Source organism: Ornithodoros turicata, chromosome 1, assembly GCF_037126465.1.
Source record: "Ornithodoros turicata isolate Travis chromosome 1, ASM3712646v1, whole genome shotgun sequence".
In the NCBI taxonomy this organism is placed as follows: domain Eukaryota; kingdom Metazoa; phylum Arthropoda; class Arachnida; order Ixodida; family Argasidae; genus Ornithodoros; species Ornithodoros turicata.
In genome coordinates this window covers 38,646,001-38,671,375 of record NC_088201.1, presented here as the reverse complement: position 1 = coordinate 38,671,375, position 25,375 = coordinate 38,646,001, and the positions used below count along the sequence as shown (strand labels likewise).

At 46.1% G+C, this 25,375-nt stretch overlaps 1 protein-coding gene across 1 annotated transcript in view; it reads right to left on the bottom strand.

The window, feature by feature from the left end:
* LOC135378033 (hemicentin-2-like) overlaps positions 1-25,375 on the bottom strand; it is a 470,485-nt gene that overhangs the window by 282,372 nt on the left and 162,738 nt on the right. Inside the window, exon 3 of the mRNA XM_064610861.1 lies at positions 9,411-9,785. Within this exon, the coding sequence (XP_064466931.1) occupies positions 9,411-9,588 (178 nt within the window). The 5' untranslated portion in view covers positions 9,589-9,785. The remainder of the gene's footprint in view (positions 1-9,410; positions 9,786-25,375) is intronic.

The following is a 25,375-nucleotide window of genomic DNA, read 5'->3' as shown; positions in this document are numbered from 1 at the left end:
ACATTGTGCAAATGTCAGGCTTAAGATAATAGGTTCTTTCCTGCTCGTTTAGTTTGTTTTCCATAAGCACGTTCAATGGGTATTCCATTCGGTACACCTCCACAATAAAGAGTACGAGAAAATGCAGCTGAGGCAACCTGCCCCAGCCCATGTGACAACCTGCCGCGCTACTGGGGGGCGTAATGTCATACTTGAAGTCATCCGCGCAAATGTTTTTATACTATTTTTGAAGCCAGCTTTAGTTTAATATGTGCGCTGTGTAGCCAAATGATTGCACTAAAATCCAGCATTGGTTCCATCATCCTAACGAACGTACTTCCGTCACAGCAAAATCAGAAGTATATGTGACAACTCTCCCTGGTCTCCCCTACGCTACCACAGATGCACAACACAGACTGAAACTTTTTATCATACTGATAATTCGCAAGCAGTATTTAAATGACTCAACTTAAAGGGGGACCTGCAGAGGAGGTCACAGTGTATAGATTTTTTGTTGCATCCAGCTTCGTTCTATGTCTGCCCTGCTGGTTTGTTTGAACGGTAGATATAGCAGTTGGTCATGTTGTAGCTGCCCAGTGAAAGTGTTATGTGAGTGTGTGCATTTCCACAGCACCTGGCATGCCATGTGGCTATTTCACGTCACGCTTCAAGCTCCATTCCATCCACACTGAAGAAGTAGCTGTAGCACGAGACTCATGCTCGAATACTGAAGATCGTTTCGCATTCCATCCATTTAGTGGCCGGTGCGAATATTCCGGTAATTTGGAGCACCTACTTTACGTGACCAATGGCAATCTATGGTGAAAATGTCGATGTGAAGCTCTAATCGGCAGCTGATCCATCCATCTGTCAGCAACTGATGGTCCTTTCTCAGCAGTTGTGACACGCAAATGTGTAGGTGTTGCCCTTGTTCCGTGCTTCATTGCTTCAACTTGCCGCGTGCACATGGTGCAGACCTTCACGTGTCTGTCGTTCGGCTTGAATCACAGATAGCCGCCTTGGCTGAGCAGGCAGACCTCACTTCTTTTGTTTTCTTTTTTTATTATTGAACGTTCCCCCCCCCTCCCCCACATACACACACAGATATCGCACATAGACATCGCGTGGCTCTCACAGCATGAAGAGCAAGTAACTTTTATCTTGCGGCTTCTTAAACTGTACATTCTTACCTAAACTAAAAGGGCCGGTGGCATCCGGAAACCCACCTATGATACCGATATTACTGTGTTCAGCATCGGCCAACAGTCTACCTGACTAATTTTTTCGTCCCAAAAGTGCTTAGATATTAACTAAACGAATTGTAAAGATCAGCGCTGCCTCCGCTGCTGCAGAAGCTCCAGCGGCGTGACGTCATTCCGTAAGCGAAGGAGTGAGAGGGCGGCGCACAGAAGAGGAATGGGCGCCGTCCAAACGCCCCGTAACTCCATGAGACGCCCGCACGACCGCGGCATTCCTTGTCTCAAAGGCGTGCCATCACTGGCCGGTTACAGAATGACGTTTTCTCATTGTTCCAGAGAGGGAATTCGGCGTACCCTTAATAACCGTCGTCTGCTCTTGTCATGTATTCCGTCGAATAACCGTGAAACTACACCAGTATTTCGCGTGGGATTCTCGATAACGTGGTAAGTGGTCCGCGAGGAATTATAAGTGACACGATAGTTTCGAAATCGATTGGAACGGATGCGAACGTCCCTTTAAACATTCTGTTGCGCAGGCTAGTGTCGTCACGTACTTTATTTGTCGAGGAACGGGATACAGTAATGACGGATTCCACTGGTCGTTTCGGTAGCCCAACATAGTTTTCGTGCAGGTGTTTGCTGAGTGCAGAAACGAATGGAACGACCAATGAAACGCGACACATGTTGCACTAAAGCAGCAAGTGTAATTCCAAATCAAGCCCACGTACGTGGGCGGCATAAAGGACCAAAATCGGTTTCGGAGTGGGACCGACGAGTTCGCGGTGTCCCCACTAGTCCCCATTCCGGTCGTCCCCATCCAGGGCCATCTATTGAACACGGAGATAATCTTCTCGCGACGCAGCGCATGCGCATAAGCAGTTGTGGAAAAGGTCCACTGAGTATGCCAAACGGCGCTATCGCAAGGGAACATACGCACAGCGGCTAGCAACGCCAATGACCAGCAACATACGGTCTAATTCCCGTTTGATATTCGCAGAGCATTAATTGGGGAGGCGTCGAGGTGGAACATGCAAAGCAGAGTGGTTTGTTATGCCAAGTAACATGGTAGCGTACTGGGGTAGGTTGAGGTATGGCACACATGAGGAAGATGGCTCGCAGAAGAGAGGATCAAGTAGCCAGCAAACAAACGTTGGTTCGATGGAAGAATACTTTGAAGTCGGAAGTCGGTACATCACGCCTAAGATGTCTGAATTGTACACGACACTTTTTCCGTGTACATAGACCAGGCGAGCAAAGCACTCGAGATAATCGGCTCGTAGATTAGCACGTGGAAGGTCGATGAAAATCGCTTGGAAAGTTATTCGAAGGCAGAGGTTCGGGGTAAATGAACGTTCTCTTTAAATAACGATTCCGTAGTGATCTGCAGAGTGACTACACGCGACTTGTAGTATGTAGACCGTAAGCAACGGGCTTGTGGAGATGGAGAAATCACAGCATCAGTAGAAGAAACATCAGCACCAGTGCCTACAAGGAATCGTGGTATTGTGACCAGTCCCCTCACCATGGGGGAAGAAGGAAGAGGAAGACAAAGCTGGGATAGGGGATGCGACGTTTTGTCGGAGTGTAATACAACACTACCAACGGTCTTCTCGCAAAGATTGGAAAATTACTAGACTTACTGAAGTTCTACCACTACTAGGTATTTTTCATTTGCTCCCTACAATGGTTGGATAACCGCCACAGCATTATTCCTGTCAAAACCTGGCGAGCCTGCTGAAATGGCCGTCGAGGAGGAAAGCCTTTAAGCTACAAGAACGTCCGTGTCCTCATGCGATACTGGATCCTCCATATCAATAACGTCCTCCGACGTTTACCAGACGAACTTGGTATCAGGACACCGCTGAAGCCAACATCTGTCAGCTTGTACGACTTCTCCAAACGCAGTGTACGAGTATTGATTGAAGGCTACTTTCCCCAATTTGTGAAATATGCAAACCGTTCAGCATGCCCTGTTTTACTACGTAGTTTGCCACGGTATGGCTTTACGGGGTATGAATGCTGTCGTGTCATTAGAGTTCTGCGTCGACGGCATGAATCTTTCTCGCTTTAGTAGTACTACATCATCTCATTCATCTGTATCAGCGACTCCAGAGATTTCAGATGAGTCAGCACATCTTTTTGATGGTATTCTTGGAGTATACACATAAACAATGTGCACGGGGTGAAAACAGGCTTGGATATCAATCGTGTTGACAGCTGACTTACCCTTAACTTTTAAAAAGCGAAAGCAATTAACCGCAAAAGGTCAATTCAAATCATTGCAATAATGCAATTATAATGCAATAATGTCCAATGCAATTGCAATAAATTATAGTATGCGCGAATTCGGTAGAATTGTGGGAGGCACTTGCGAAAGTTAATGGACAGCATAATATATATAAACAAAATTTATTACAGGATCATGGTTTGCCTTTGTCAAGGATACATTTATTAAATGGAGGCAGACGGCTGCGGGATTAAACAACAGTAACTCTATTTTGCTTATGATGATTGCAATGTTTCGCAGTAGAGGTAAATAAATCAATAGAAAAATAATTAATAACAACAACTTCTACACAGGAAAAGCTTTGATAAATACAGGACGAAAGTTCACAACAAACAAGAACTACGACTCAGCCAGGTTGCCAGTCAAAGTAACACAGCAAAGAGCAAACGGATGTTACGCAAGAGCAAAGCCAAATAGCACAATATAGTACCTGGGGGCAGAACCCAGACGCGTGGGGTTTAATCTGAAGTCTGACTTAGAAAGGTACGCTTATCTTCATAGGCCTATTTCTGATGCAGGTGTTTTTTCACAGGTAAAAGTAACAATGGTAGCTGAAAATAAGTTATCAGATTGGGGGAAAAAAATGTCGTAAAAGACTCGGAGGTCATTATTTTTCACCCTCGAGAAATACTATAATCGCAAGCCTTTGTGACTCGCGCTCCCACAGCGAGAGAAGAAGCGGACTTCACAACGAAGTGAACGCAAAATAAAAAAGAAGGGAAAAAAAACTGACAGAGAAAGGTTTGAGAGATCGAACAGACGTCGCACGTAGAAATATACGACACAAAGGAAGCACAGCAGGAACAGCTGAAACTGAGACAAGGCAGCCGGTCGATACTTTGCCGCCCTAATTTGGAATTTGCCAGAAGCCACAAGGAATTGCAGTGTCTACGCGGCTCGAAAAGCGTACAAAGGACTGGGAGCTAACTCCTTCCTAAAAGGTATTACTGCTAATTGTTAGCGGTCTTATTTGTAGCATACGCTGTAGAAGTGGCGCTGCAGAAGATGAAACTGTCAACAAGTTGGGGTGCTCGGCACAAATTGTGTCACGGTGCAACTTTGAAAGCGGAGCTGAGGCGACGTTATATCTAAGGTTTCAAGTTTTCGACTTTTTTTTTCTTTTTACGGAAATTCGATGTGCGCTTATCGGCATCAATGTGGTATAGAAATTTTTTTCGGCAGTAATAGTTTGATGCCCCAATTCGTTTGGATAAACTCTATTACGCGTAAAAACGTCACGGATAGGCATTTCTAGGTAAACAGCAGAACATAAACGGAAAAAACGCGTAACTGAATCGAATCCCGGAAAATATCAAATCTCAAAGCACAGACGCATGGAACTTGTTGCACACCGGTGCACATCAGTACGCTATCATTCCACATGGCAGCAGACTCCTTCCAGGGGGTGGGGTGGGGGGATATGTTTGATGATGAAACAAAAAAGGAAATGTTAGCCATACTAGATGCTTGCTATTCCCAGAAATAAATACAAACAAAAAACAAGAAGAACTAAAAAGAGAAACACTGAAAACTGTACAGAGAAATACAGAACAAGACAGCTCCTTCACTAGTTGCTGCGCAGGCAGCCATCAGGTAGGTATCAAAGGTGCCCAACAGTCCAGTTCCTTCCGGTACAACACACGCACAACACGCGGTTTCGAGAATTCCCGCTGTACATTTACACTAGAAACTGGTGTCGACGCAAAGGATTGCAAACATGGCAAAGATGCCTAGGTAGGGGAAACGGGGGGGGGGGGGGCACATTGAGGCACGTGGTACACTGGAACTGTCAACTTTTCTGGTCCCCTTCTGGCGCAAGCAGCTCCACCTTTCGACAGCGTAGCATCATTCCATACTTCTGGTCCATTCAGACAGCGTCACGGTGCTGCGTAGAGCGGATCACCCCCCCCCCCCCCCCCACAACGAAAAGTGGTTCCTGGCCTTAAAAGCAAATTTTCTCTCGCTTGCACAAGAAGCACGAAAGTTGGGACGTACTTGTGGGTCAAACTCTATATGTTATGGCGTCTCCCTCTGCGGCAAAATGGCGTTTACTGGTGCTATGCCGCTATGGGACAAATTGCAACAAGTCATTTAACTTGGACACGTAGATGTGGTATGTACATCGCAATGAAAAGCAAGACACAGCAAACACTGAGCAGAGCAAAGCCTAGGACGCCGAGGAAAAAAAACGGTTGCCATCCCAAATATTATTGTTGCCATCCCAAAAAGCCATCCCAAATATTGTTGTGGATGGCTTCATGGAATGTTACTGTCTGGTGTTACATGAGAAGTACGAACCGAACTAGGAGTGGGTTCAGTGCAAAGTTTGCAAAGGCTGGCCACATTGGGATTGTAGTAACAAAGCCCTATTATACGTTTGCCATGACTGCATGGCAAATCCCCGATTCCGGCAGAAGCATGGGCGGTTACGACTACCCTCTTGAGCTTTCTTCGTGCCACCGGCCTCTCGACCAGCCTCTAGGGCCCCTTTTGCGTCTCTGTGTGTGCTTTCTTTACTTTTCTTTTTTCTTGAAGGAATAGCAAGTCGGCCTACACCTGACTAACCCTTCCTCCCTTTCTTTTCGTTTTTTTTTTCAACACACATATCCCCCCCCCGCGCGATTCCTGCATTCTGCAATACCCAATAGTTTGAACATACCCTAGCATGGTGCTACGTGCCCCAAGGTCGGGGAATATTGAAACACTCCGCCTCCTGTTGCATATTAAATGTGTTTGCTCATACTGTCATGAAATATACGCGTCACTTTTATTCCACAGTATATCCAGACGGATCAACAGTGCAGCTACTGCACTGAAACGCCTACAACCCCAAGTACGTTTCGGATTAGGACGGTTTTCTCAAAAAATGTTTCAACTTGTCCCCCCTTCCCCTATAGGGCACATTTCGACGATTTCATGCTTATGGTCACTTTAGAGCATTGTAGTCTCAAAACGGCATCAGCAACTGCAAATAACATTGCCTGGGCAGGCGGAGAAGACATAGGCGTAGGCGCAGTGCGATGGAGTCAGTCTATTAGGACAGGTTGGTTCATTTTGCGCTGCGTTAACCGATGATTTGGCCCTTAGCCGTTATTTATCGTGAAAGCGGCGTGTTCTTTTTTTTTTTTGTCTTCTTTGGGGGGGGGGGGGTTGTATATGGGCGTAGCCGATTTTGTCGTGTGACGAATTCATTCTCTCCCTATTAGTGAGCCACACCTCATGTGGCCAATTTCCTTCCTTTCTTTTCATTCATCATCATTAATTTATCTGTTGTTGTTGTGTCCCTATTATTTTTTTTTTCGCCAACATCAACATACACTGAACCCCGCATGGCAACTGCGAACATTTCCTTATACAAAATTGCGGTTTCCTACCCAATTAGACGAGGAAAAGAATCGCCCCCGACACTTTACATATAGCTACCGACATATTCGAACTACAGTTCGCAATTCGGATTTACTCGAAAGATGCTGAATTTGCACAAAGACATTCGGTAGGCGTTTTCTTTCTCTTTCTCTCTGTTTGTTTTGCTTCTTTCTTCAGTTTTTCTTTCTCTCTTTTTTTTTTTTTTCTGCTGGGAAGAGCAAGCCGCCGTATAGCGCAGGTTAACCTTTCCTTCCTTTTTATTTTCAGAATAAACATATATTTGCCCCCACGCTCATGATCTCAGTTGTCTCGCGACGTAAACCCCCAATTATTGTTATTATTATTTGCCCCCCCCCTCTCTCTCTCACACACACACACACACAAACAAACACAAACAGACAACTAACGAAACATGCATGCTTGTTTACTTTCAGTAAGTGATTTCGAATAAGCTGCTCCTATAGGTTGTAGGAGCCGGCCAGCACCATATTTTTCTAACTATGCCTTACATTACATAACATACCCCCTACATATTCAGTTATTTTCTGCTACTATACCATCGCTTCTCATTACAACATCAGGGAGTCATGAAGTTTTCGATTGAAATAGGATGCGAGTTCTCGGGTTATGGTTACGGCTATGGTTAGAGACACGGTTCGATGGAAAATGTCTCGCTTGCTTTTGAGTTGTTGCAGGGGCATGGAGGCTTTGCAAATTTCATCAGTCATGGTCACTTCATGTATTTGTTGTTGTTGTTGCGGTTTGAGGCTAAGACATGTGCGCGCTCCTAAAGTTGGCAGAACGGGAAAGGCTGATTCACATTACTACGTTTACGGCTGCGTACAGCGTCTTAGGTGTACAGTACTCGACAAACGTTCACGGAACACGCTCCTGCGCATTCCTTCCTCAGAATGACACGCTAGCACCGAATGGTATACCGTACGGACTTCCAAACAGGTGACTCGGCTACCTAGGTACATGTCTGTAAGTCCGTACGGCACCATTCGCTGCTAGCGTGCCACTCTGATGAAGGAGTGCGCCGGAGCGTGTTCCGTGAACTTTTGTCGAGCACTGTACCTTCGTTCTATACTGAAGGATGTTCCGTTGCAATGATTCGGTGTCAGCTTTCGTAACACGCAAGCGCAACCGTAGACGCAGTAGTATGAATCAGCCTGAAGACTTAGCACTTTCAAACAGAGGCACCTACGCGGAACAAATGACTTCGGCAACCCTTCCGGGGACATCCTTTTCTCAGATCGCATAGTTGCCAACCGCAGACGCACTTTTCCGTTCGCAAGTATGCGCGCCGCAAATGGGCCACTCTTAACGGCATGGACACGCGCTCTGTATTTATGTACCGAGAGGTGAACTGGGGACCGCGAAGTCAGTATGATTAAGACCCACGCGAAGAAAGCTTCATCCACACCGTGGAGGACGTGCGCATTTGGAGTGCGAGCTGTCATTTCGTCGTTCCTTTCGTGCATGAGCGCACAAGGAGATTCTGGACGACGCCACAACACCCGGACAGCACCATCCTTTTTCGCCGGGCGTCTGTCTACAGTGCGCCATACACGACAATCTCTTCTTTCTGCCGCACAGTGCAGGGAGATGCGTTCATCCGACGCCGCATACCAACCTTCCTATCAATCATCATTTTCCTTTTCGACGCGAAAGAGGGAAATGACGCAAAGTCTAAATGCGTGGCTGAAGCCCGTGCTTGATCGCCCGAAAAAACGGTCGATTAGATGACTTGCTCTAAAGGAAACCGCCATTACGGCAACCTGGCGTTTATGCCAGCGGCTGCCGCGTGGTCGCGCAGCTATGGAGCCAATTCTTTCCCAAGGTGCGCGAGGCAAATGTTAAATATTTCATGGCTCACATTCTACGCGCATTTCAGTTCTAGGCCATTTTGTCCTTCGACGATAAATATATCCGCAAGTTAAATGTAACGTTTTATTCTACGTATTTCGAAGGTAACCTAAAGTTTTCCGTTCCGGACAGAAAAGGAAGAAAGAAAAGGCATCATAACGGCAACGGCAAAACAGCAAGCCATAAAATAGCGCAGGATCAGAAGAGCGCGGTATGCGGAGTTCGAAACATCCTTATTAGACAGAGAGAGTTCACACAAATAGGGATTCACGCACAGTCGCACACTGCAACGTAGTACACGTAAAGATGCGTTGATTAGTGTTTTATTATTTTTCTGCTCTATTTATTGATTTACCTCGTTCATGTGCGGCAAGGAATCACAACGAAAGTGCCAAACCAATTGAGGGATCCAACGCTCCTAATTTTAGCAGCAAATAATTAAGCAGGGACGAAAAAGATGTCACAACACACGTACAGGCGCCTGTGCGTTGTGTCGTCTTTCTCATCCCTGCATTGTGAGTTTTAGCGATTTTAAGTCAGTATGTTACAACAATCAGCCCGATTTTTAACGTCACCTTACGCTTCTGTTTTCACGCGTACTTTGCTGTCGTGCAGCCCATATCTATAGGCCTCGAGAATAGCTCACAGTGCGCTGGGAGTTTACTGCATGCGGTAGACGTGCTTCACGAAGGGAAAGTTATTCCACTCACCGAGAACAGCAAGATGGACAACGGACGTGGTGACTCCATGTTGGTGTGTCACAGAACACACATACGTGCCAGAGTCGCGGTAGGACAGCTGTTTCACCTTCAGGGCAGCGGGGACTCCGAGCAGTGAGAAGTACGCCCGGTGCGCCCAGTCAGAACGCACTTGGTGGCGCCCTTGCATCAGGTTTCCCAGACGTCCCGGGAAGCGCACCGCGTACAGAGGCTCGGTAAGAGAGTCTCCCTGCCGATGCCACTCAGCTCGCAGTGGTGCTTCCTCCGGTGTTTCAAGAGCGACACAAGGAAGCTCCACTTGGCCGCCAATTTCACCGACCGAAACCGACGATGGAGCACCTTCCCACGATTTACTTCTCGGTTCCTCTGCAAGAAGGTAAACACGAATAAGTTAAAATTACAATATAATTACAAAGTGAAACAGGCAGGCTACCATGCAGTCATCAGGGGCTCACTGCGGACCACACGCACACGTGCGCCAGTTACTTTTGTTAAGCGGCACGAACACATTGTACCTAGTTCGGAATCAGTTCCGAACCGAATCAGCAGTTGTTGTTTAGCACCTAATTAGCACTTTAACTGTATCGTTGACAACGTAAATTCGAGGCGTAGTATACAGCAGGGGTGCCGAACACATTCGTATCCGCGGGCCGCATGGAGCCATGTAGGAACTACGAGGGCATGCAGCATACCACGGCTTTGGGGTAGACTGTTTCTGATATACAGGGTGGTCCACCAACCATGATAGAAATTCATAGTAAAAAAAGTAGGTCCCGGAGAGACATGCGGTCAAGGGATATTTTTCTGCCAATAACTTTTGCCACATATTGGTAACATTTTTTATTTAATTTCAATTGACGGAAAGTTAATTTCTTGAATTGAACTCCGCAAATTCCCAAGGCAACCTAACGTTTTGCTTGCGGAAATGGGTTCGCCGTGGTCATTTTACTCAGTATAGCACATAATCCCACTCGTAATGCAATGACAACTGCCGAAATAAATTCGCCGAAAATCCGTGGAAATGAGCCCTTTGCTCGGCCTCTTTTTTGACGGCTCGTAGTTTGAGCGCAAAGCTGGGAAGAAAGGAGGTTACACTGACACGCCACACGAGGGAGGAAAGGGTTACAGGCCTTGGGTGACCTCATTTTTGATAAGATAGCTTTGATTCCCGCACTCACGGCGCGTGTTTGTTCCGTGGGTAAGGCTTGTAACCCTTTCCCCTCTGTGATTCAACTGTGATTAAAGGTTCATTATGATTAAAGGTTGAAAGCTCGACGTTCCGGAACTGTGCTTGTGTTACTTTTGTCGTCTGCGCTGTTGTCATGTGCCAACCGGCTCCGGTCGTCACTTAGTTACAAAGTCACCGGCTGTTGCAGGTCAGTGGCAACAATTTTTTTAGCACTAATTAATGTAAGATAAACTGCACGAGTACACAGCCCAATGACAACGCCACGACCGTTCATGAAGCTTGGATCGGATTCTTGTACTTTTTTTTTCCTTTTTCTTTTTTTGCAGAGGGGCCGCGCGGGCAGCCACTTCGGCACCCCTGGGTGTCTCAGAAACCATGTAAGAAAATTTTAAATGAAAAAGCACGCTACGGAAATATGTGCGATCAAGACATTTATCCGTAGAGAACTTCTGCCACGTACTGCAAGTAATTTGATCAAATTTGAGTTGAATTAAATTTAGTTTTCTGGACTGATCTCCGAAACCTGCATAGTCAACGTCACGTTTCTTGCCAGATATCGAAAGGGTTGGATTCACCCCGCTCTACTACAACACACATTCCTATTAGAATGGTACGTAACAGCTAAAAAGATGGTGCGAAAACCGTCGTTTCCAGATGCAAATTGTCGGTCGCCCTCACGTCAAAAATCGGGGCGAAGAGGGCGAGGAGGACACGAACCTGCCCCTTGAGAAACAGAACTTGGGCGCGTAACACGCTCCTAGCCAACAATCATCCCGAATAACGTCGTCCTCTCCCCAGATTTCTTGAAAATGGGCGGCGTACACCTTTTTTGTGACACTTATGCAACTATGATATTTGTCACAAAAGGCGTACGGCCCGCGCTTTCCACAAATCAAGCGCGGGAACGGTATCATTCTGCGCAATGGTTGGCCTTCAGCGTGTCACTGGTGAAGTTCTGTTTTTAGACGGCAAGCCCTATCACCACCACCACCACCACCACCACCACCACCACCACCTGTTTTTAGAGTGTGATAACGGCAGCAAGGTTAGAACGCGTAGCGAATTCAGTTGGTCGTTGTAGTGCAGAAAATGTTGCACTGGCTCGAGCGTGCATGTCACACGGCCACCTCAATCCAACGTGCGTCGCGTTTCATTGATCCTTCTGTTTGCTCTCCATTCGTTTGTAGGCTGAACCACCTCGTATACAATACCAGTTTCATGAAATTAAGATTTTACTTGGCGACCTTACCATCCTATCGTTGTGCGAGAATTGCATGCAACAAAGCCGCCTCGTGGGTTATGAGGGCACTACATTTCATTGCACATGTAACATAACACGGCCACGTCTAAAGGGTAATTGCTGTAGCGTCCTGGACTATTTATTTACTTAACACGTCGTTTATGCATTGTTTTGCAAAGCTGTTACGACTTCTTTCGTGGGATCCGTTTGTTGGCACACTGTCTCTCAATGCCAATAAGACACCATCTTGCTTAGGGGAGTTTTCGTTTCTTCAGAACAGCTGTGAGGACAACAACAACGGCAAGCTGTTACCACCACCATCACTATCACCTTTCTTAAGAATAATTGCCTTGGAGTGGGTGTCGCAACTCTATTTGCCTGCATTCGATACTTTTTGTCCTTAGATGGCCCTCAGACCCTAAAGACGACCTGCACCCCTACGTGATTGATTACGTAACGTAGCCGCGCAAAGCATTCTGGTGGGCACTATCAGCTTTATCAGCCTATCAGCCAACGCGTTTTTCACGCTTCTTGCCCACCACAGCAAAACATAACCTCGAACCAGTCTTCTCGTGACGTAACATGTTTGTAAATAGAGGGTCGTTTATAGGTTGAAGTCTTGATTGGGCAATAAATGAGGGATGCATTGTTTCTGCTGCATAAGCAACATCGGTGCCCACCTCATCGCCGTCTAATGTATATATGTGTGTGTGTGTGTGTGTGTGTGTGTGTGTGTGTGTGTGTGGTGCCTATTGTTAAGCCTAATGTGTCTTCTAGATTTCCTTTCTCTGTACTGTAACGTCCGCAACTGTGACGCAACAGTGGGCCACATGACACACGACACACTGTCACATGAGCCCGCGCCTCATCTCACAGCAGTGAGTCAACAATACGAAATGCGCCTGTTTTTTACTAGCCCCTATACACCGACCCCTTATCCCCCGTGTTCTTCCGCTGCCTGCTTTCGCTGTGCTCCGTATCACGAGTCCCAACCAGTGCTGTACCCGCTACAAAAATGAACAAACGAAATACCGCTACCACCCCCCCCCCAAAAAAAGTAGCGGAATACTAGCGTGCGCCGCTACAAATTTGAAAAAGTAACACGATACCGTAACCGCTACCAAATAAAAGTAACGTAAATACTATGCCGCTACAGTACCTGCCTCTAGGTAACAGCTTACCGTGGGCATCTCGGTGCCGAATGTGTCTAAAGATGGTGCAATATTTGTATAATTTCAAGAGAAAAAAAGGGGATTATTTTGGAAGTATATTAAATGAAAAAGAAAAAGTCAGCCAGACAAAGGTCGGCTTGCCATTCCAAAATAATAAAAAAATAACGAAAGAAACACATAATGCACAGTCAAAGTGTTCACAGTGTATTCAGGCAATCACAGGCAATCTCAAGGTGTTCATAAGGCCCGAAGTTTGGAGAAAGCGGAGGAGGTCAGTGGTGACGGCCAACTGGGTAGGCCGGGGAACGGGGCCCAGTAGGCCCAGCCAACATGCAGCATATAGTATACCTCTACTTACAGCCAAGATATATTATTTCATATTGGTCTTGATCTTGAGATGATGCGCACTTAAGACATAATTTAATGCACATAGCGCATATCTGCATTTAATAATTCTCCTGTAAGAATGTTTTCAACACAAGACTGTTTTTCTGCAATAACAACAATAACAACAACATAGATGAATGGACGATGATGATGTGGGATGTTTCCCTGCGTTGAGTGCAGGACCCTACCCCATTCCAAAGAGGTTCATATGAGAGGATGAAGAGGGAAGGAAGTCCCTACAGTTCGTGAAGGAGGCCGGTGCAATAACAGCAAGAATATTTTGATCGAGATATCCGCGAATACCAACCTCAAACTTTTTCGTCTGCTTATTGTTGACGGATTGATCAGTTTTCCCTGTGGTCAAGTGGCGTAATTGCATTCATAAGCGACGACTCATCGAGTCATCTAAGTAGCTACCAGGTGGTAAAAATATTAAACGAATGGCATAATGTTGGCTCATGCTTTCGCCAGGGCCAACACCTCCAAGAAGAATAGACAGTCTTTTGAGTGCTGTTGGCATACTGCACCACTAGGTCTCATAGGAATTGGGAGTTAGTGTTGTTGCCTACCCCCTGCTGCCATACTTCCAGCCACACGACGACTTCTCTTACAAAGCGTTTAACGTTTCGAGAAACTACGCTTTCCAGGCCAGGAGTATGAGTTCCTCAGGAAGGGTCTACCCGTGTGAGATCATTTCCGTAATGAAGCATTTAGAGGAGAAAAAAATATCATGTAAACTGTTCCTGAACATGTCATGTCAATTTAACTTTACACATCCCTCCCGTAAACATGTCAAACGCTGCAAACAATCAATTGTATAAAGTTAATCGCCTGTGTCATCACCACCAAGCAAGTGTGCAAAGAGCATTAATAAGCATGTTGGCATACTCTGACTCCCGAATAATATTATTTCCTCATTTTGTATGACTCACATACCTACAGTGTAATACTTAATGTGAAGAAAAAAACTAGATCGCGTTCGGCAACCTGTGTAGGGCAACCCTACCTTGCTTAAAATGTTTACCTGCGGCACAAACACCTTAAAGCAAAGTCGTCTGTGCGTTTGGAGTGCAATGACGATGGCGATATCTCGTTGCATTTCCGATATATTTCCGTATTCCTGTTCCGCGACGCTTTGTTTATCCGATACGAACAATGAAGTTGCAAAATACAGTTTTAAATGTGCTATCAACACGGTCACACTAGTTTTGCAACTGACTGTATGACGGGAACTAGCTTCCTAGCCCATATCATGCAGTATGTCACACATACCTGTTTTTTGTTTCGCAAATGTGAGCTAAAAAATTCAGTGCACAGAATAACACAAACTATATTCCAAATGTTATTATTATTATTATTATTGATATTATATTATATTGATATTATTATTGCTAAATGTTATTATTATTGTTATTATTATTATTATTGCGCTTGGCTTGTGAGAGTAAGTGAAACTGAGGAAGGTCGTCCCATTAGTCGTCCTGATTAACAAGTACAGGGTGTCTTTTTTTCTTCGATACAGATTTTTCATTAAAAAAACTATACGGGCTATAGACATCCTGTTTTCATGTCTATCATCTCTGGGCCGGCTGACGTTCTTGGCCATCTGTTGCTCAACCGTCGAATGACTAATCACCTAAAAATCGTTAATTAACTTTTTAATTATAAAAGCTACGAAGTTGTCCCAATGAGAACATCTGTTCCTTTTGGTCACCTGATATCGTAGCCGTTTTCAGAACAAAAATCCGTTGGGTAGATCGTCCGCAAGAAATTCGTGAAGGAACACCTTTTTTTTCTCTTTATTTTGTTCATTGCACATCTTCGGAGACACGTCTTTCATTCACCCCCAATGTGAGAGGGTGAAGGAGCACAGTACCGCCTCATGCGCCGAAGATGAGCTTTAACTTGGGGAAACAAAACACAAACACACGTATCGGGTGAGGCTATCGGAACTGCCCTTATCTTGGGTTGCATTTTCTGTTTTCTTTTAATCTTTTTCCAGGACGCAAGGGGCGACAGTGTGCTCTTTCACCCTCTCACATTGGGGGTGAAGGAAAGACGGTCTCCGAAGATGCGCAATGAACAAAATAAAGCAAAATATGGTGTTCCTTCACGAATTTTGTGCGGACGATCTACCGAACGGATTTGTTCTGAAAGCGGCTACGATATCAGGTGACCGAAAGGAACGGATGTTCTCATTGGGACAACTTCGTAGCTTTTATAATTAAAAAGTTAATTAACAATTTTTAGGTAATTAGTCATTCGACGGTTGAGCAACAGATGGCCAAGAACGTCCGCCGGCCCAGAGATGATAGAAGTGAAAACAGGATGTCTATATCCCTTATAATTTTTTAATGAAAAATCTGTATCGAAGAATATATAAGATATTTTTCTCTTCGCTTCCTTTCTCTGTGTTCCACGTCTTCCATATTATGAAAACTAGCGGTAGCGCAGCGGAGAAGGTAGCGGTGTGTGTTCAAACTAATGCAGTGCCCTACAGCGCCTCTGCAGGCTTACTAGTATAGTTCTTATAAATTTGTTCCACCACACCATCCTAGTTGAAACGCACGGAGCGCACACGGATACTATCCTACATCCACCTGCGGAACATATATCAAGACAAACCAAAGCAGGAACGGAAGACAGTGATCGTGAAAGACACACGTGCGGTGTTTCAATTCTCTATATCAATGATAACAATGAGGGAGAGTATATTAATGTTCACGACGATCTACCACTGCACCACGTATAGGTGAGTACGGGAAACTGTCGGAACTGTCTGCACTGGCACTCGTGGGTAGCAGCCTCCAGGTTGGAACTTAACAACCTATTGTTGCATGGAAGCGAAAGCAATGAAGCTGTTTATAACGCCTTGTAAGAAGGAAGAGTCGACCATGACATGTCTCATTCAATAAAAAGTAGAAAACTCAAACAAAGAAAAGTTGGAAGTTCTGACACGCGTAAGGCTGTGACGACAATGTGTCGTATAGGAAATAGCGAAAGCAATTAACAACAAATGCGAACTGATAGATAGTAGCGTGCCTGCACCAGGTTGATCCTGTTCGACAATGAGCACGAGAGCCTCTAACAGCACCCTTTATCTGTGAATGCACAGTCGGACGGATGGTATTCTATAGAATGTCAATCAGCGAAGACTATAATCCGACGACAGCAAGCCATGTACTATCATCGAAATATATTCATATTTTATTTATTATACATGCCACGCCGCCCCTGGAGACGGGCTTAATTAGAAAGACAAAGGAGAACTCCGAAATAACGACGAGCGTGGTGCCAACAACGCACCAACTTTTATCGCCAACTCGCGACAACTCGAGACTTGGTGGGAGTCAGCCCGCAACACCCACCGAGACCAACTCGAGTTGGTGGTAATCGGCTTTCCGTGGTAATTCCGATTCCCCTTCTCGCCATTCTGCGGAGCGGTATATGTCCCTACTTATCTCACCCCAAACCGTGTACAAAGAGGTAAGGGACGAGGTTACTAGAAAATATGATGAAGCAATTGCATGTTCAGTGTCATAATCGGTTCCAGAGAGTGGATATCACTTTTCCTGTCTATTTTTTGCCACCCTCAAGCCGAACATTCCCACAGGGTGAATGCGGAAAATTGCTGTTTTCATTCAGGACATTAACCATATATCAAGACATGTAAGAAGATACTGGCAAAGACTAATATCGCAAACAAGTTGTTTCCGTCCTTACAGATTTTCCGTGCCTGAGCTAGAGCTGTTACTATCATTCCCATGCCGTTACAAAGTAAGGGGGAGGATATGAAGGTTTATTAAAATAAATAGGAAAGATAAGCCAAACAGAGGTCGGCTTGCTATTAAAAAAAGAAAAAAAAACACGCACACTTGTAGCCTCGTTGGTAAAAGAGAAAATGCCGTTTCATACAACGCAGACTCACTAAATGAGCGACATATCATTTGTGATTGTTAAGTCGTTGCGTACCGTTAAAAAAAAACTACTTCAAACGAACAAATTGCCATTTCTTGTATCCCTCTTTTTCTTCTCAAAGCTCAATGAAAACAAACCGGACAACTCTTGTGGTCGCTCCAATACAATCAACGTCTTTCCTTGTAGCTCCGGTTTCAACCCAATTACGAGCTACTCGATGCAGCTGTACTGGAACGAAAGAAAGTGGGGAAACACAGCGTTGTTAGCACCTCGTTAAAACGTCACATCCGGGTCCGGAAGCCCAGGAGGAAGTTTCAGAAGAGAAATACAACAGAGTATTCTTACTCGCTTTCTGGGATCTTTTAATGTTTACGTCGTAAAGAAACACACACATGTTCACATCTGCAGGAAGAAAGGAGGAAAGAAGAAGCAGCCCGCGAAAGTTCAAATCAATAAAAGACGGGAAGTTACTGGTCAGAGGTGCGAGCTGTACACCAAGCTAACGACGCTCTCATTAAAACAGCAAGCTAGTTCACATTCACAGGTACCATGCACTCGCATACCCACTTACATTTCTCCCAGACACATAGTCCAGGCGGGCGGATGGTGTTTTATGAACTGCCGCTAATTTCCTGGTGCGCACACTAACCGTGTCTTGGTCTATTTATTTCTACCTTCTAACCACTTGTTATGCTGTGTCTAGGCGCACCGAAATCCGGATAGAAGGGTACTATGAGTGATTTTAACTGTGGAAATCAATTTACTGGTGCGCACAGGCAGACAATATGAACACTGTTCAAGAACTCAAGGATTAATGTGAACATGCGTATCTTACGCAGACGGCTTTCGCAAATACAGTAAAGCGAATATATATATTTTTTTTCAACTCGCTGCCTCTGGAGCGGAATGATACCTTCTGCCACCTACTTTGTACGGGCACGAGCGATATGAACCACGTCTTTCCCGATATATTGCGTCGAGCATTCATGCCCATACAATACCCATAACGTGCGTAACTACATATACTGGTGTTGCTGGGAGAACCTCGAGTGTTGGAAACAAGAGTCTACTCGAGCCGATACCCTACGCACACCGCAGTATACACAGATGGGCCCACCAACTTTCAATGCTCCACTGCTACCTTTGCTATTCCGGCTGCGTCATTGTGCCACGCATACAGTCTCTCGCACCGCACATCCTCCACGTCTGCAGAGCTGCATGTCATTTTGTTCTCCCTCAAGCACATCCGCCGATACCAGCAGCTGGGTGATACTGTGACTCCAAGGGAACTCTTCAGCGTACAGCAAACATGGGTATTCGTGGATCGCTGACGCCAGTGGCTGTAGAAATACTTCAGGAACTAAGCCGTCTTGAGATGAGCGTACACTCTGTCTACTTCCAGTGAATTCCTGCACACTGCGGCATCCGCGGGAATGAAGAGGCTGACGGGGCTGCGCCAGCTGCGTACCATTCCCGATCATGCATGCGGATCGTCCTCCCCAAAGGGGACAGGCGAACCTTCCTCAATGATCATCCATCAAGAACTCTCATGCGAGAAGTGGATCCTGACCTAGGTTTCACCATGCCCTCCCGTGTGCCTCGCGATTCTGCATCGCTGATGCATAGGCTACGGCTCGGGGTTGCGTTCACTCCCCATTTCAAGCATCTGCTTTGCCGCTCCGACTCCATGCTCCGCTCTCGCAGCGCCGTTTTGGCAGATATCATGCGTGTGCTACTAGATTGTCATCTCTACAACTCCCAAAGTGCAGCACTTCAATGTCTAACGTAAAACCCCGAGACTAGGGAACACGAAGGTACAGACACAACACGAAGTCGCAAACACAGCTGAAAACTTTACTTCACAGACCACAAATATATACGCAACAGAGGGGTTTTACATTATGCATCAACTTCACCAGCTCGCTTGCTTCTTAGTCATCATTTCACTTCAATGTCACCTGCAATCGATCGCTGCCGCACCCTTCACATTGACAACCATCCTCGGCCCTTGGCCTAAGGGCCGAGGATGCTTTTTTTTTTTTCTGCCAATAAGCTTTTTTTTTTCTGCCAATAAATTCCCCCCCCCCCTTGGCCTAACATGATCGAACATCGTCGTGCTGTGCAGTATTTCCTTATTTTTATTCGTGACACCGGTCTCGTCTCTATCCTACACTCTTAAAAATGAACTTCATCACATAGCACGCTCCTAGCCAACCATCATCCCGAATAACAACGTTCTCGCCCGTGATTTGTTGAAAATGGGAGGCGGAGCCTATTTTGTGCCATTATGCCGTACATAATGAATACAAAATAGGCTCCGCCTCCCGTTTTCAACAAATCAGGGGCGAGAACGTTGTCATTCGGGATGATAGTTGGCTAGGAGCGTGTGGTGAAGTTCATTTTTAATGCTCACACCCCAGTCACAAAAGTATGGAGTACTCGGAGAGCCATTGAAGGCCTCCCTCAACCGTCAAACCCGTTATACCCTAGTCAGACAGCATTTCAAATGTCAATTGCGAGAAATGGCCTTCAGCCTCTCAAATGACCTTTGTTCGGGGGCGCCTGCCAGACAGGCGGGAAAGGAGTGCTCCTCAACTGACTGCCCTCACCGGCTCCCTTTTTCGGTTTCGTTTTCCCTGTATGCTGTGGAAATTTGAAGTTGGTCAGTGCGCCACAAATCAAGATGCAGAAGCCATATGCACTTCTCTAAATAGGATCTAAATACGTTCACACAGTTTCACTCCATTATCCGCATTTTATAGGTTTTCCTACATTCAGCTGCGAAGGTAGCGAGGGTACAATGGCATAACACTGTTGTCGAGATTGCTCCTTTCTGCTCCTCAAATGTCGTTGGGGGCCTCCTTTCGCGATGATGGTCATTTCTCAGAAAGGTCCTTTGAGCTGCCGTCTGACACGGCTGTCAGAGGTCATTTTTTGCAAATGAAAATTCCCCGAAGTCTTTCGAGCATGCCGTCTGACAGGGGTATTAGTCACGCTGTCCGTTTCATCCAAAGGAGAGCCTAAGGATCTTGCAGACCACAGAACTAGTGCAAATGGCCAGCTGCAATGACCATCGTCGGCATCGCTAACGGATGATGACATTAGCATGACTGAGCTACACGAGGCTATCAAGGGCTTAAAACGACGCAGCGCCGTTGGACCAGACGGAATATCAAATCAGGCCCTCAAGAACCTAGGCGACGAACAACTTGTCTCTCTCCTCCAGCTATTCAACAAGGTCTGGTGTTCGGGAAGCATATACCCCCTGATTGGAAACACGCACGAGTCAGAAAGGCAGACCGCCTGATCAACTGCCTTCGTACTGTCCCATCGCCCTCACGTCGTGTGTTGGCAAGCTACTGGAAAGAATTGTTCAAAAGAGGCTATCATGGGCTTTAGAGCAAGGTCACGTACTGTTTCCCTGAACATATTGCAGCCTTCAGGAAAGGCAGAGCTACATCGGACGCAATTGATGAAGTGGCCATTGGCCTAAGGCAGGCGAGAGAGTCAAATGCATTCGCCCTTGCCCTGTTCTTAGATGCGAAGAAAGCGTAGGATTCTGTAAAGCACTCAGCCTGTTTATCGGCGCTAACTGAAGCCAGGATCACTGGGCGTCTCCTGAGATTCATTGTAGACTTTTTGTCAGACAGAAAGCTCGACGTGTCTGTTAGCGGCCGCATTAGTTCCACAAAATCTTTCCAGCGAGGAGTCCCGCAGGGCAGTGTACTGTCCCCCACGCTGTTCAACTTAATCATGGCTGAGATCCACAAACGAATGCGTCCTGCACCCTATGCGCCGATGATATCTGTCTCCACATAGCAGGAACGAACAAGCAGACGATTCGCGACTCAGCCGACGTAGCACTAAACGCCATGAACGAGGCCTTATTGGAAACAGGGCTGGAGAGATATCACCAGAAAAGTCCCAATGTCTTGTCTGCATCCCGCAAGGAAACACGTTGGTAGGGACTTCCCACCGTCTAAGCATCAGTAACATTCCTGTTCCAAGATGTAAAGCATGCAAATACCTTGGTGTCATATTGACAGCGCCTTGCGCTGGACCAACCAGGTGAGCGAAACCATTCCTAAAGGGAAGAGGTCGCTAAATTTACTCAGACGAATCAGTGGCAAAGCATGGGGCTGTAATGCACGATCCATGCTCACTCTGCACAGAGCTCTTATTCTATCTCGGATTCTGTATGCGACGCCGTCCGTTGACCTGTCGCCAACACAATGGCCGAATCTCGAGCGTCTCCATCGAGCCGGTATACGAACAGCGCTGGGTCTACCCAGCTTCTCCAGCATTACCTATACCTATCTGGAGTCAAAAGAAAAGCCTGTCAGCATCCATTCAAAACTCAGAGGGCTCGCGTTCAAAGACAACGCAACACCTCTGGGCAAGAAGCAACTTTTCACTGGTCTTCAAGGCAACCTCACCACATCCCTAAGCCGTCTGGCTAGGTCGCACGCCAATTGTCCCCTACCGTACGACGAATGTATCCCGCGACCTGCTACGCCATGGCGTGAGATAATGCCCAATATCTCGTTGCACATTCCAGGGCTAAGAAAAAGGGCGAATCCAGCTCATTGGAAGCCAACGCAGCTGCTGAGGTCCTAATTAGTGATAGTTTTCACGCACACACTCTGGTGTTCACAGATGGCTGCGTTGACGCCGATTGTAGGAGCGCTACTTCCTCCTTTTATATGCCATCCTTAAATGTGGCATGGGAGGGAAAATCAGTTCGATTCACAGTATTCTCTACGACGGCTGAGCTTCTGGCAATATTACATGCAGCAGCTGCGGTGCAGGTAAAAGGAATCCTCAAGGCTGTCATCCTCATGGACTCGCGTAGCGCTCTCTAAATGGTGATGAACACCACATGCAATAGCATTTTAGCCTGGTGTATCAGAACATCATGTGCCCAACATAAGTCAATCGGTGGAGACATCTCCCTGCAATGGATCCCCTCCCACGTCAGCATCAGAGGCAACGAAAAAGCGGACCAACCAGCATCTGCTCCACACCGCAGCACTAGCCCCAGTTTGCGAACCCCGGGAGACAGCGCCAGAAAATTTGTTATCAATGAGGTAGTTCTTACACAGCACCCTGGGATCCGGGACATCCTGGAAAATCATCGACTTGACCTCCCGTTGAAAGGTATTTCCCGCAGTACACAAACCCTGCTCTTCAGGTTGTGAGCAAGAAGCGCTTTCACTAAATCACAATTATTCAAGACTGGCTCTCCGGACAACGCAAATTGCATACATTGTCAGCAAATCGAAACTATCGAACACATCCTGCTTCATTGCTGTGCATATGCTGTGGTGCGTAAGAAATACCTTGGCCATTGCAGAAATTGTACGATGGATGATGTCCTACATCCCAGAGGCTCTTTCACGGAAAGCGCCTCCAAAATTCGCCCCCCCCCCCCCCCAGCCTAGTCTGCTTTCTCCACGAATCTGGCCTCTCTCAAAGACTATGAGTACTGCTCGGATTTCTCACCAATTCTGGCAGTGACTGCCCCATAGATCTGAACTTTCGCCAGTCATCATTACTTTATTTGTCATCACATCCTCTCATCTCCTCCTGGCTACAGTCGTGACGCTGCCCACATAAGTGAGGCCAACAACGGGAAGCCGGTTTTCGTCACCATTTTTAAGAGTGTATGATGTGCCTGCGTACGCGTGTGCTGTGTGTTGTGTTTTTGCCCAGCGTTTTGTTGATCGCCGCCCCTAATGTTGACTCACCGACTCCGCTGACCGTCTACCACTCACTTCAGCGTCGTTCATCGTCTCATCATCATGCTACATCTCATTCCGCCCATTGTGTCTTGGGGTGGCGAATTTCCCCATTCATCATTAATTTATTTGCAGCTGTTGTTGGTGTTGTTGTGCGTAAATTAAAGGAGGCGAATCACTGTTGCATTCACCTCTGCATGAGAAGCACGCTGACACACACCTAAGTGAACCAAATGTCAACACCGAACATCATTTTACTGTAGTCTTATTAACTGTTATAAAAGATACGTGCGACTGCTACCAGAAAGTGGCTGTGTGTGTAATGGATATCGCTGACATTATGAATCTATCCACGCAGCAAGTTGAAGTGAGTTAAATTAGAAAAGAAAAAAAAAGGAAAGGTAGGCAGCAGGCGCCGGTGAAACACCGCACGTCATATCGGAATAGAACACGTTCTTTGGCTTTGGCTGTCAGCTCCACAGCGTATAGCGTAACGGTATTGTGTACCGTACCATTGTCCTATTCCTCCGCGTCTACCTCTCCTCCGCTCGTCACATCGTAAAAATTCGCCGTCCCCGGCGGGGACAGGTCTTGCATCCGCTGTTGTTGAAGGTAAATGAGGTACGGACGCGCTAATTGCATGTGATCTTTTTTTCAGCTCCGAGTTTCTATATTAATAAACATGGACACGATACGCAAGTTGAGGACCTCAATTTCCTGGCGTACGTTTCTTATGGTGGTTGAGGCAAACCCTTCCTTCGTGAGCTTGGCGCCGACGTTCGACCTCACATCGGAAAAGAGCTGAGAATGAGTGTGGAGTGACGAAATGATGTTCGAATGGGTCTAGAATCGATGGTCAATAATCGATAATGTTGCCAAGTGTGCTAAAGTAATGAGAGGACTACAACAAATTGCACTGAATGCTGGAGTTGGAGTTGGACGGACTAAAAAGCACTGAATGCTCTTGGACACCGTGGCACTCGTTCGTTGCATATTTCAGTATCTGTATATTTTTCTGTCATCGTTACCAATATTTCACGAGGTTTCAATTTCGCGGAAAGCATAATTACCGCGACATTCGCGAAAAGGAAGTCCTCGCGCAAATTACCGATGTTTTTTTTTTTTTTGAAGCGCGATGTGATCAAGCATTGTAGTTTGTCCCACCTTCCAGTCTTCAATAAAATATGCTAGAAGTATCTCAGCGTCACGAACGTTCTGTCTGCGGAACTTTGACGTAGAGACTGATACTCATTTCTGGCCGTCGATCTGCGCGCACGGCCAACACCACTGAGAAACAGAAAGCCTGCTTACTCATCGACGTGACGTAACAACTAAGAGTCAACCAATCAGGGTGGTGTTTTCAACGGCGGTATCCAATCACGAACGTGCTTTCAGCGGTCGTGGCCATGAAGACGAACCACCGTGGTCTGCGAGTACTGACTGATTGAAACATCGCCGCGTACTAAATGGGAAAACTTGAAACTAAAGCGCAAAACGGTCCCATATATTTCTCCAAACTGATTTTCTGGAAAGCGTGTTGCACTTTTGTTTACATATTCAGGTCTGCAGGTTCCAAGTTAGCTGCAGTGATTTGAGAGTTCTTGAATTCGCAGAACGGCGAATCGCAGTAGCAGACGAATTCTGACTTTATATGTCCACGTAGCGAAGGAGGGAGAGGAGGCAATAAGCGGGCTTTCTGTGTCTAGGTGCCGTTGGCTCGGCGCAGGCAAATGATCATAACGGACGACGCTAGTCCCCGTCATGACCACATTTTCACGATCATATATGACCATGTGAAACATGCGTTCATATGGTCCAGTTAATGCTGCATGGTCCAGTGAATGCAGTTAAGGTAATAAATTGAATTGATATAAGTTCGATGTTTATATGAGTGCAATAAAACGCCTCTGTAAAGAACATAATGAGAACTTAGATAACACGTCGAACACGGAGTGATAAATTACCAGGCCTGCCTGTAGCACTACAGACCGCCAAAAAATGGATAAATCAAAATGAAAGTTGAACACATTGCTGACTCTCTTCTTCTTTGAATAGTAATTCGACCTTCATAAACCTTCATATCCCTCCCTCTGATCTAAAGTTAAAATATTATTTAGGTATATTGGGGATGTCAGTAGGGGCAAGGAAAGGGGAATTTTGAACGGAGCAGAAAATGGCAGCATTTGAAAATATGAGATATTGCAGATCGATTTATAACATATATACTTGTTTAAGCCACCACACCATATCCGCTGTCCTTTCTGGCTCTCCCCCTCCCCCAATCCACCCCCCACAGCAGCACATTTTGTGTC